The sequence below is a fragment of the Palaemon carinicauda genome, chromosome 26 (assembly GCF_036898095.1).
Source record: "Palaemon carinicauda isolate YSFRI2023 chromosome 26, ASM3689809v2, whole genome shotgun sequence".
NCBI classification, from domain to species: Eukaryota; Metazoa; Arthropoda; class Malacostraca; order Decapoda; family Palaemonidae; genus Palaemon; species Palaemon carinicauda.
Window position 1 is genome coordinate 85,726,893 of NC_090750.1, and position 13,142 is coordinate 85,740,034.

The 13,142-nt window shown below is 43.9% G+C and overlaps 1 protein-coding gene across 2 annotated transcripts in view; it reads left to right on the forward strand.

Moving 5' to 3' along the window:
* The window catches only part of LOC137619654 (inactive hydroxysteroid dehydrogenase-like protein 1), a 210,752-nt gene that overhangs the window by 126,036 nt on the left and 71,574 nt on the right, over positions 1-13,142 (forward strand). For both annotated transcript variants that reach the window (XM_068349882.1, XM_068349881.1), the window contains one exon: positions 2,828-2,950. In XM_068349882.1, coding sequence (XP_068205983.1) covers positions 2,890-2,950 — 61 coding nt within the window. In that variant the 5' untranslated portion in view covers positions 2,828-2,889. The remainder of the gene's footprint in view (positions 1-2,827; positions 2,951-13,142) is intronic.

Consider the following 13,142-nt stretch of genomic DNA (forward strand, 5'->3'; position numbering starts at 1 on the left):
ATGACATTCTTGGAATGACGGCTGCCTATTCATCTTGCAGGCATTTATTGTCAGCTGTGTGTTCAGCTGTTGCATTCACAGTGGGATGCATACTTGTAGAAGTGCATTCAAGTAGAGCACTTGACCATGCTTTGGCATTTCTGTTTGATCCTATAATCGGTGGATGCATTTCTGTACCTGTCTTGGGAAAAGGACGCACAGGTTATTTGTGTATCTGCAGATGCAGGGAAAGATTTGGACTTGCGCTGGGCCAACAAGACCAATATTTTTCTTCTTTTTGTACTTTAACTCCCTGTGAGGAGTCTGGAAGTGCTGATACCTTTCCAAGGGAAACATTAGTAATTTCCTTTCATGGAGAAAACTTACCTTTTGGGCCTTCAGGTGTTACTGGTAGGCCTGACTCTCTATGGGATGTCACTGGAGAATAATACCTATACAAGTCAAATAGAGTCATCTGGGTTAGAGATGCTTGATATTCGCTGAACATTGTCGAGACAGTTTTGGCGTGTCATTATCAGGTAAATGATGTACATTAATTGGAGAATTCCACATCATGGGAGAGATATCTTCGTATTTTCCTCTTTCTGGGAAGGTAGATGTCTCTCAGTGGTTCCCATCACCGGAACCTGGTGCCTAGCATGACTACTGTACCCTGGTAGCCAGTCTGTCTTGAGAGGCTTAGTACAGTATTGGGCCATGCACATTCTATTTGCCAGGCTGATTTCTGGCACTGTCCGGCCCATTACCATAGCACCACACAATAGAGTCCCGGGTGGCTCGCTCAACTACCCTGGTAGCAAGACTGAATGAAGATACATGACCCTGTGCACTCTCTCTATTGTCTATGCTGGTGATGCAAGGTATTATAGACGTTTGGTTGCCATCCTTCACGTTTTCTTTTTCTACTTGGTCAGGGAAGTTCTACTTCCTTCTCTATTATGTAATTCTTTGGTATCACAAACTGTGAAGATGGCACACCTCTAGGACATCTTTGCTTGCTTTTGCATAGTCAGTGTCCATTGTTTGGAGTCTGAGGTGATACGGCCCCTTGCTCAGACAGGGATTACTCCCCACCACAATCTATAGAGGGAAGGGTACTTGATATCTCTTCTGTCTGGTTTTATGGGTGCTAGAGATCTTTCTCTCCCTGATGACAACCAGCTTGGTCCTTCATTGGGCCATGATTACATTGCTGGTTCTGTCTTTGAAACAGAATGTCCATATTCATGGGGTGGAGTAGATCTCTTGAGCAGCCTGCCAAGTCATTAATCCCTTATGAGTACATACAATATGATATATAAGTATATGTTTATTGGATGATTTTTGCAAAACCTGCTAACAGAATTTTTTTTATATACAGTATTCTGTAGATCAGAACAGAACATGAAGCACATACTACTGTGGGAACCCCCCTTTTAAAACTAACCGATAAAAAGATTACAAAAGAAATTGTTGAATCCCTAGTTTGAATATGAAAGTTTAGAAAATGTGAAACTTTTTCTTAAATGAAAATATCTTTATTTATGCGTATGAAGATGCCACAAAGCGTACCAAATTATATGAAAAGTGGCCGTAATATTTACGTGATTGGGGCTCGCAAACGTTCCTGTTGTTGCCCAAAGAAGCTTATTGTGATATCATGAGTTGATAGGTGATTGCCAATCATCTAGGTACAGTATCTTTTAAATGCGAGCCATTTAATAATCCTACATTTTATAATAAATAATACCGTACATATATGTAGATAAATGAATGTATAATATTGATAGTTTAGTTTAATTTACGAAAACCTTTTTCACCAGTTAAGATCATAATATAAAAGGATTGAAAGGAATAAAAACAACACTCATCAAGTGTCCAGTTTCTTAAACAATAAAAGATCCAACTAATGGGACTGTAAAAGAAAATGCTTCTAACCCATTCCTAGTAATTTCAGACTTGTAAATATAACATTACTAACAAGGTCTTAAAATAAATCTACGCAGGTGCCTGACTAACGTTAAATAGAGAATGAAAACTCAAAACGAAAATGCAGTGCAAATATCCGAGAAGAAAAATTCGAGATATGAATTTGTATTGTTTACCTTATTTGTAGCTATAAAACCTATATAGTGGAAAGACAACTAGTGACCATATTATGTTGAAAATATTAACAACTAACATCAGGTAACAGTCCAAAACATAACCCAGAAACTAGAGGTCTGCAATTTAAAATAGTGAAAGAAATACAGCATGTTTAATCTATAAAATTCATTATAGTCAATTCTTTTTAGTGAGGCAGATTTGCACCGACTCGCAGGGGTGCCCTTTTAGCTCAGAAACGTTTCCTGATCGCCGATTGGTTGGGCAAGATAATTCTGACCAATCAGGTAGCAGGAAACTTTTTCAAAGCTAAAAGGGCACCACTGCGAGTCTGTGCAAATGCGCCTCATTAAAAAAATTGAGTATAGATTTTGTTACTTGACAATAGTATCATACTGGTAACGTAGAATTTGTGACGACCAAGTGGTTTGGGTGGGGATTCATCAGCAGTGGGAATATCTTTCAGGGCCTCCTAAACTTTGATCCTTGTAGAAGGCATGGAAAAATTTATTTTTGTTGAACATCGAAAGTTTGCACTTTGTACATACAAGTAGTATGACCTAGAGGCAAGTATCAAAATGATAAATCTTATGAAAATTGTTTTTCTTGAAAATTTCTCTAAAGATTTTGAATGTATTATTTGTCTACTCTTCAGTAGTTAATTAGGTGCATTTGATATTGATTTCATTAATATTTTAACATATATAAATGATCTTTGTTTAATGGGTTTTTCAATGCTTTGCAGTTGTTACTGGAAGTACTGATGGAATTGGAAAGGAATATGCCCGACAGTTGGCAAAGGAGGGTATGAACATAGTGCTTATATCCCGAACATTGGAAAAATTACAGAGAGTATCGGCAGAAATAGGTGGGTCTAATTTTGTAGTTTTCAATATTAAACTTACCCGATAATCATGTAGCTGTCAACTCCGTTGCCCGACAGAATTCTATGGAGGGATACGCCAGCTATCACAATACTAGAAGGGGGTGTACTTACCAGCGCCACCTGTGGCCAGGTACTCAATTACTTGTTGTTGACACCTCCTCAATTATTCCTCTGTCGTGCTTCCGGCTAGACGTTCTGGGATACGCTTATGGTCTTCGAGTTTATTCACGGATATTTGGTGAAGTATTCTCTCAGATTAACGGCTGTCGCTTTACTGGAATCCTTCTTATATTAGCTAGATAGCTTTTATATAGTACTGATATAACGGTTAACGATTTTTGCTTGTTTTTGGATCCCCCTTTGGCTAACTCTTTGGATTACAAGATGTCTGACATTTCGCAAGCCCCCTCCCATAGACGATGTAGGTCTTGCAATAGGCGTATTCCGAAGGCCTCGGTAGATCCTCACACCGCTTGTTCTGACTGTAGGGACAGGCCCTGTCAGTTAGAAAATCGATGTGAGGAATGCGCCGGACTTTCGGAATTGGAATTTGTCCGTCTTTTAAAATATTCAACTAAGTTAGAGAGAGGTAGAGTTAGGAGGAGTTCTTCTCACTCTTCTATGTTTTCCTCACCTCATGATCCCCTACCTTTTCCTACCCCTGTAGTGGCTACCCCCGAACCTACTGTGTGCCCTCCGCCTGATATGTCAGTTGTTTTGCGTGCTATTCAGGCTTTAGGCGATAAAGTAGAATCAGTGGTAAGTGACCATAAGTCTCTGATGGCCGAAGTTAAAGAACTGAAGGTCAAGAGTGCAGTGGGTGGAGTTAGTGCCAGTGCTGTGACGAGTGCTAGTGTCGGTGCAGTGCCAAGTGCTAGTGGTGCCAGTGTGGTGCGTGAGGATTTTTCTGTGCGAGCCAGTCGTCCTCCCAGTCCGGGACCTCTTGCAAGCTCCCATGCCCAGGGGAGAAGCAATGTCGAAGGGCTTAAGGGTTCGGCAGGCCTTGTTAGGCGCACAGAACTATCCTCGGTGGTTGCGGGCGTGTCTTCCAAAGACCGTCACTCCCACCTGCAGACGATTGAGCCCGTCTTATTCTCGTCCGCTGATCAACTGTCAGGGAAGAAACGTTGGTCTCAGGTCTCGAGACCGCTTAAACGTAGAGTCCAGTCCGCGAGTGCTCAGCCAGGTTGCAGTCATTGGCTCAGCTCTGACTCGCCTCAGTCATCTGTCGACTGTACTCCGCCCAAGAGGAGTAAGGTTCTGCCACAACAGAGCTCGACTGTTAAGGCTTTACCTCAGTCTGCTATCGTTTCTGCCGATCCCAAGTGGACCCTGCTTCAGTCCATGCAAGCACAGCTTTCGGACTTGATGCGTGAGTGTCGGGCTGAGAGTGTTGCACCTCCGCCTCCGCCTACACTCCCTCCGCCTGTTCTCGCTCCGCCTGTGCTCGCCCCGCCTGCGCTCGCTCCGCCTGGTCGCAGCACCATCTGCCAGGCGTACGATGTTGAGCCACTTTCGGAGTTCGCTGTTCCCAGTGGTGTTCAGCCTCAGCCTTCTTTAAGGCAACCTTTACTTTGGGATCAGGAGAGTTATTCCACTCTTCCTCCGCCTCCCCTTGCTGCTCCACCAGTGGTGCAACTCTCGGTTGGGGTACAACAACCTCTCCCTTCCATGAGTCAGTCTGCTCAGCCATCGCTGCAGCGAGCTCAACCCTCCTCAAGGCAAGCTCCTCTACACCCTGGACTTGCGCCTCAGGAGCCTCAGCTTGCGAGAACTTTACCTTGTTCTGCGCAGCCTCAACCTCATCATGCTCCGCTCATCTCACAGGAACAGGAACGGGCTACTCCGCCTCCGTCCTCCGCTCAGCAAGCGCAATCCTTGGGTTCAACCTCTCTTGCTAGGAGTCAACCTCCTTCACCCATGCGCCTTCCTTCTGCTTCGTCTGTTGTTCAGCCTTTGCAGTCTGAGCCTCAGGTTTTCCCTCAACAGTTACTGGAAGAGGAAACCACTGTTATTGTTCCTACCCGTTCTGACTCTGCGGTTCAGCATTCTTGTCCGATCTCTTCGCTACACTCTGGTGATGAGGTGTCGGATGATGAGGAGGCACACCTTGATCCCTCATCAGACGTGGACGAATCCAAGCTTTCTCCACAGTCTATTGATTTTCGTAAGGTCTTGGCTCTACTCAGGGAGATTTACCCAGACCACTTTGTCTCTGCTATTCCCCGCTCTCCACCATCTGAGTTTTCGCTGGGCGTACAACAAGCTAAGTCCTCCTATACTAAGCTTGTCCTAGCTAGATCCTCCAAGAGGGCTTTAAGGATCTTAGGGGAGTGGCTGCAGTCTAAACAACACCTTGGCAAGACTTCCTTCATGTTCCCTCCAACGAAGCTCACTTCGAAAGCGAGCGTTTGGTATGCCACAGGGGAAGCACCAGGCTTGGGAGTACCTGCCTCTGCCCAGGCTGACTTCTCAAGTCTGGTGGACTCGCCTCGGAGAACTGCTATGAGACGCTCGAAGGTTTGTTGGACCTTCTCAGACCTGGATCACTTACTGAAAGGGATGTTCAGAGCATTTGAAATGTTCAACTTTCTCGACTGGTGCCTGGGGGCCCTCAGCAAGAAAACCTCTCCTGCGGACAAAGATTCTGCCATGCTATTAATGTCCTGCATGGATAAGGCCATCAGAGATGGATCGGGCGAGCTAGCGTCGTTGTTTGTATCAGGGGTGTTGAAGAAAAGGGAACAACTGTGTACCTTCCTTTCCGCCAGCATTACACCTTGCCAACGGTCACAACTCCTTTTTGCTCCGCTCTCGAAGTTCCTCTTTCCCGAAGAGCTAGTTAAGGACTTGTCTGCTGCCCTGATACAAAAGGACACGCACGATCTTGTAGCCTCATCGGCTCGTAAGTCTAAGGTTGCCACCTCAGTCCCCAAGACTTATCGCTCCCCAGTGGCTGATACCCCGGCTACGAGGTTCATACCGCCCTTTCGTGGTAGAGCCCCCAGCCGAGGAAGCTCCCGTCCAGACTCTCACAGGAGCAAGTCTAGGAAAGGATCCAGGACATCTAAGGGAAAGAACTGACTCTCCGTTTCTCCAGACAACAGTAGGAGCCAGACTCAAGATCTTCTGGCGAGCCTGGGAGAGGAGAGGTGCAGACGCACAGTCTGTCAGTTGGCTGAGGAACGGTTACAGGATTCCATTCTGCCTCAAACCACCTCTGACCACATCGCCCATCAACCTCTCTCCCAACTACAAAGAAGAGGACAAGAGGCTAGCATTGCAACAGGAGGTGTCGCTACTTGTGCAGAAGAAGGCAGTGGTTATAGTCCGGGACCATCAATCCCCGGGCTTCTACAACCGTCTCTTTCTTGTGGCCAAGAAGACAGGAGGTTGGAGACCGGTGCTGGACGTCAGCTCTCTCAACGAGTATGTCACCAAGCAGACGTTCACGATGGAGACGACCAAGTCGGTCTTAGCAGCGGTCAGACAGGAGGACTGGATGGTCTCGTTGGACTTGAAAGATGCATACTTTCACGTTCCCATTCATCCAGACTCCCAACCTTTCCTGAGATTCGTTTTCGGAAAGGTTGTCTATCAGTTCCAAGCCCTGTGTTTTGGCCTAAGCACAGCTCCTATGGTCTTTACTCATCTGATGAGGAATGTAGCGAAATTCCTACACTTGTCGAACATCAGAGCCTCCCTCTACCTAGACGACTGGCTGTTGAGAGCCTCCACGAGTCGTCGTTGTCTGGAGAACCTCAACTGGACTTTAGACTTAATCAGAGACCTAGGTCTATTAGTCAATATAGAGAAATCTCAACTCATTCCCTCCCAATCCATTGTGTACCTGGGAATGGAGATTCGGAGTCAGGATTTTCGGGCTTTTCCATCGGCCCCCAGGATAAGCCAAGCCCTAGAGTGCATCATGAGCATGCTGAAGAGGAGCAATTGCTCAGTGAGACAGTGGATGAGTCTCACAGGGACCCTCTCATCACTGGCCCTGTTTGTCGAGCTAGGAAGACTCCACCTCCGCCCTCTTCAATTCCATCTTGCTGTTCATTGGGACAAGGGCTCGACTCTAGAAGCAGTCTCTATCCCTATCAACCAAGAGATGAAGACCACTCTCCTGTGGTGGAAGCACAATCTCCTTCTCAAGGAGGGTCTATCATTGGCCATCCAGACCCCCAATCTTCATCTCTTCTCAGATGCATCGGACTCGGGCTGGGGTGCGACCTTGGACGGACGGGAATGTTCGGGAGTATGGAACGAGGAACAAGGATTACTCCACATCAACTGCAAGGAACTGCTAGCAGTTCATCTAGCCCTGTTGAACTTCAAGTCCCTCCTGCTAGGCAAAGTGGTGGAGGTGAATTCAGACAACACCACAGCCTTGGCTTACATCTCCAAGCAAGGAGGGACCCATTCGAGGAGCCTTTACGAGATCGCAAGGGACCTCCTCATTTGGTCAAGAGGTCTAAACCTCACTCTGGTCACGAGGTTCATCCAGGGCGATATGAATGTTTCAGCGGATCGCCTAAGCAGAAGGAATCAGGTCATTCCCACGGAATGGACCCTCCACAAGAGTGTGTGCAACAGACTTTGGACCTTGTGGGGTCAACTTACCATAGATCTGTTTGCCACCTCCATAACCAAGAGACTTCCGCTTTATTGTTCCCCTGTTCCAGACCCTGCAGCGGTTCATGTGGATGCCTTTCTTCTGAACTGGTCCCATCTCGACCTGTACGCATTCCCTCCGTTCAAGATAATAAACAAAGTTCTGCAGAAATTCGTCTCGCACGAAGGGACACGGCTGACGCTGGTTGCTCCCCTTTGGCCTGCAAGAGAATGGTACACAGAGGTACTTCAATGGCTAGTCGACTTCCCCAGGACTCTACCTCTAAGAGTGGACCTTCTACGTCAACCTCACGTAGACAGGTTGCACCCAAACCTCCACGCTCTTCGGCTGACTGCCTTCAGACTGTCGAAAGATTCGCTAGAGCTAGAGGCTTTTCGAAGGAGGCAGCCAGTGCGATTGCCAGAGCTAGAAGAGTTTCCACTCGTAGAGTCTACCAGTCTAAGTGGGAGGTCTTCCGAAGCTGGTGTAGAGCCAATTCAATATCCTCTACCAATACCTCTGTGATCCAAATAGCTGACTTCCTTCTACATCTTAGGAATGAGAGATCCCTTTCAGCACCTACGATTAAAGGATATAGGAGCATGTTGGCCTCAGTTCTCCGCCACAGAGGTTTGGACCTGTCTTCCAACAAGGACCTTCAAGACATTCTCAAGTCTTTTGAGACGTCTAAAGAACGTCGTCTTTCCACTCCAGGCTGGAATCTAGACGTAGTCTTAAGGTTCCTTATGACATCTAGGTTCGAACCTCTCCAGTCAGCTTCCTTCAAGGACCTTACCCTCAAGACTCTTTTTCTCGTTTGCCTTGCAACAGCTAAGAGAGTCAGTGAGGTTCATGCCTTCAGCAAGAACATTGGTTTCACAACCGAATCTGCAACATGTTCTTTTCAGCTTGGATTCCTAGCAAAGAACGAGCTTCCTTCACGTCCTTGGCCTAGATCGTTCGAAATACCTAGCCTCTCCAACATGGTAGGTAACGAACTAGAGAGAGTTCTTTGCCCTGTCAGAGCTCTCAAATATTATCTGAAGAGGTCTAAACCTATTCGAGGACAGTCAGAAGCCTTATGGTGTGCCATCAAGAAACCCTCGAGACCCATGTCCAAGAATGGGCTTTCGTACTATATAAGGCTTCTGATCAGAGAAGCACATTCTCACTTAAAGGAGGAAGACCTTGCATTGCTGAAGGTAAGGACCCACGAAGTAAGAGCTGTAGCTACTTCGATGGCCTTTAATAAAAACCGTTCTCTGCAGAGCATAATGGATGCAACCTATTGGAGGAGCAAGTCAGTGTTTTCATCATTTTATCTGAAAGATGTCCAGTCTCTTTACGAGAACTGCTACACCCTGGGACCATTCGTAGCAGCGAGTGCAGTAGTAGGTGAGGGCTCAGCCACTACATTCCCTTAATCCCATAACCTTTTTTAACCTTTCTCTTGAATACTTTTATTGTTGTTTTTATGGTTGTTACGGTAGGCTAAGAAGCCTTCCGCATCCTTGGATTTGGCGGGTGGTCTATTCATTCTTGAGAAGCGCCTGGGTTAAAGGTTTGGTAGAGGTCCTTTAGTAGGGGTTGCAACCCCGTGTACTTTGGCACCTTTGGGTTGATTCAGCCTCCAAGAGGAACGCTGCGCTCAGTAAGGAAGACGAACTTTAAATAAAGAGGCAGAGTAACGGTTCTATTCGACTTCCTTACCAGGTACTTATTATTTCATTGTTATTTGAGATAACTGTTATATGAAATATGGGATACTTAGCTATCCTTTAATCTTGTACACTGGTTTTCACCCACCTCCCTGGGTGTGAATCAGCTACATGATTATCGGGTAAGTTTAATATTGAAAAATGTTATTTTTATTAATAAAATAAATTTTTGAATATACTTACCCGATAATCATGATTTAATCGACCCTCCCTTCCTCCCCAGAGAGAACCAGTGGACCGAGGAATAATTGAGGAGGTGTCAACAACAAGTAATTGAGTACCTGGCCACAGGTGGCGCTGGTAAGTACACCCCCTTCTAGTATTGTGATAGCTGGCGTATCCCTCCATAGAATTCTGTCGGGCAACGGAGTTGACAGCTACATGATTATCGGGTAAGTATATTCAAAAATTTATTTTATTAATAAAAATAACATTTTTTATGAATATGCTAGAGTACTATATGTACAATATTGGGTCATTTCATTAATTTGTATGAGATATAACTTCTAGTTCTATGAATTTTCAAATCCTTTCATTTATCAAGTATAGAACCAGATTCTCTTTCAGATGTAAAATACTGTATCTTACAAAAGTTGTTTTCTGTATTTAATTACTTTGTAATCCCAGCAAACCATGGTTTCAGACACAGGAAGTGCTCATGTTTTTATTACTGCATGATCAAATACATTTCTACTTTCCATGCAACCTACTTCTAAATAAAGTGAAGGCTTCTGTATCTGTCATTTGTTAATACACAGCTGTGATCTTAGTGTTTAATCATTATCCCAGCTGCATGACCAACTGAAGATAGAGGACTAGATTATGCTTATAGCACATAGAATTTTGTATCAAGAAATGTAGGGAGGTAGTGCAGCAATACTCGCATGACTTCCCTCATCATTGGAGGACTCATTCTACATGAGCTCTCACACCAGCAATCGCTCCAGGGTTTTTAGAAGCATCACTGGTAAGCAGCCAGTGATTTCCTTAACCTTGTTTCAATAGATAGAAACATGGGATAACCGGGCTTGGTGGCTATTGATATTGCCATCCTCCAAAAAGGATTTAAGTTACCTGGTTGCATTGAAGAAGAAAAACTCCACTTTTGTGATTTACATCTACAAGACAAAGAATTGTTTCACAGACCCTCTGCAATTGAGCAAGCAGGTACACACCTGGCAGTCGACAACATGATAGGGCTGTACGCAAGATCAATTCCAAAAAAGAAGAATGTTTTAGTAGACACACTCAATCATCAGGGGCACAGAGTTATGTCAGTGGCCCCCTCATATTTTGTGCATAGCAAAAAGGTTTCTTCAGAACGTCTAGAAATATATACTGCTCTCGTAGTTCTAGAACATTTTACATTAAGCTGCTCTCCATTTCCAGAGATTTCACCAGTACTCAGTACCCCTTTCAATACACACAAAACTTCTGTATACCCTAGCCTTTTCCACTCTTACCTGGTTTACCCATTACTCAACAGTCTGTGGATAATATCAGTTTCAGAATACTCGGTTGACTCCCAAGTGCCACGCTAGGTCTTATCTAGATTTACTGATGCTGCTCCTCAAAGTACCAGTTGAACTATCCTTGACCAGGCTATCGAATAGATTTTGACCCATTCACTACTCGGGTGTCTTGGCCTCAGCGTTAAGGTGTGACATTTGGACGAATCATTCTCAAATGGAGGAAGGTGTTTTCCTTGATCCGGAGTTGTGTCCAAGGGCCAGATTGTCAACGGGCACAACTCCAATCTTTGTCCTTCTCCATCTCTTCTTTGTAAGCAGGGTGCAGGATTACATTCTCCTTTGACCTGTGTGGACAAGGCGACTTTTCTAAAAGAACTCGTGTCCCCATAATTCAAAATCAGTCAATCAATCCCCTTGTAAAGCACCAAAGACATTCATGTGCCAAAAGTGTAAAGATGAAAATATCCAAGAACCTTTGTTTCTCTTGACCCTTGCACCTGCAGATGTGCCGATCCAATTAGGATCTGGAAGGACCATCCTGTTTTGAGCATATGAAGTCGGTGATATTGGAACTACCCTAACCTGCAAGGAGAACCTGTCAATGGTGCTAGTCTTGAAGGTAGGAGTCTAATACGACAGACAACCTTCTCTACAAAATATAAGTTTACCCACAAGGCCCTGGATAACTTTATCCTTGATCCTAAAGTAGCTACAAAACATTGTGCTGCGAACCTAGCTCCCTCATGGGACAAGAAGCATCTCGTCTAATGTACTGTAAGGGTTGCAACATGAATCTAGGAGAGGTAGAATGTCTGACCATTCTCCTCTTCCGTTTTCCCAAGCAAGGATGAATGGAACATATGCAACTCCCTTTCTCATGATGACCATACATTCTGAATCTATATTTTTATGGATTATAGGTTCTTCCATGACCACCTACCTGTCTCCTGGTAGGACCTAGCCTAACACCTGCAACATCTTAATGATGTTTTTAGGATATTGACAAGAGTCATCACTTTTGCTGTTCCACAAGTGTAAAGACCATTAACTTTCCCTTGGTTAGTAAACCAACCTGTCGGTGTCTTGGTTATCGAGATGTCCACCCTCCATAGAACATTCTCCTGTTTATTGGACAAAGGGTTGGATTTGTGTAGGAATTTTTTTTAATTGTAATTTGTATTCTTCTTAATTATGCAGCAAACTTGAATTATTCATGTTATACTGTCCACCTCAACCACTTTGCAAGTCCTTTGTTAAAGGTTAAAGTTAGGGTTGCTCCACCTATCGGTTGGGCTGGGCCTACCCACCACCCGACAGGCAACTATGTTTACCACGTGAAATGTTTAAATGACCCTTCCAGCTTCACTCCTATTGAAGGATGATAGATTGTATAGTTAGAAAAAAAAATTAAAATTACTGTAAAAATGGGATATTTCTGTTCCATCCACGTGACCCGGTCAACAAAGAACTTAAGCAAGTTTACTGTAAATGTTCAAATTTGAACCAGCAGTAACTGTTTAGATTTTGGAATAAATTATATTCCAAAATTCTTGTTTCAGTTTAACTGGATATTAATTTTTCAATTTATTGAATGATTTTTAAATTGTAGTTTTGAAGACAAACCACAATGATAACTTCTGGTCTATTTTGTTCTACATATTTCTTCCTAGAAATTTACATCAGTTTAATGGATTTCATTTATGTATCACCAAACCTTAAAATTTCCCATTTCTCATATTGTACAGTGAACTCAAGAAAATTTCAATTATTACAGCACAGTAGTATGGTTTTAAGGTCAAGATCTGATTTTCCTTAATTATCATGGTCTTATTTGCACCAAAGGTGAACGTTCATGTAATACATAAAAATGTACTGTATTTACAATTTATTAGTAAAGTGTATTATTGATACTGTATATACAGACGGGGACGTGAATGTTACCTAAGTTTTACCTCTCCTTGTTGGTTGTATATTGTTTTTATGATCATGGTGAACTCCTTGCATTTTAGGATGTGCCCCCTGCTGCTACTCCTGCTACAGTTGCATGAGAGTAGGTTGGATATGGAGAGTTGATAATTGTTGTATTAATGCTAGCATGCTGCCCGACCCCGGGTCGCCTCGGCACGTATCACACTGCCTGAGGTTGACCCCGTAGAAAACGGAAAGAGGGTAAACTATACAAAAAGCTGGTCGGTTAGGTAGAGTTACCAGTAACTCCTAAGAAGGTAGTTCTAGGTAAGTATGTTAGGAAAAATACAAATTACTTAAGAATTTGTGATATTAAAGTTTTCCTTGGTACAGTACTTGATTCATTATCAGAAATGAATGATGGCTATGACTCTTTTTAATGTGTAAGTTAACTGTGA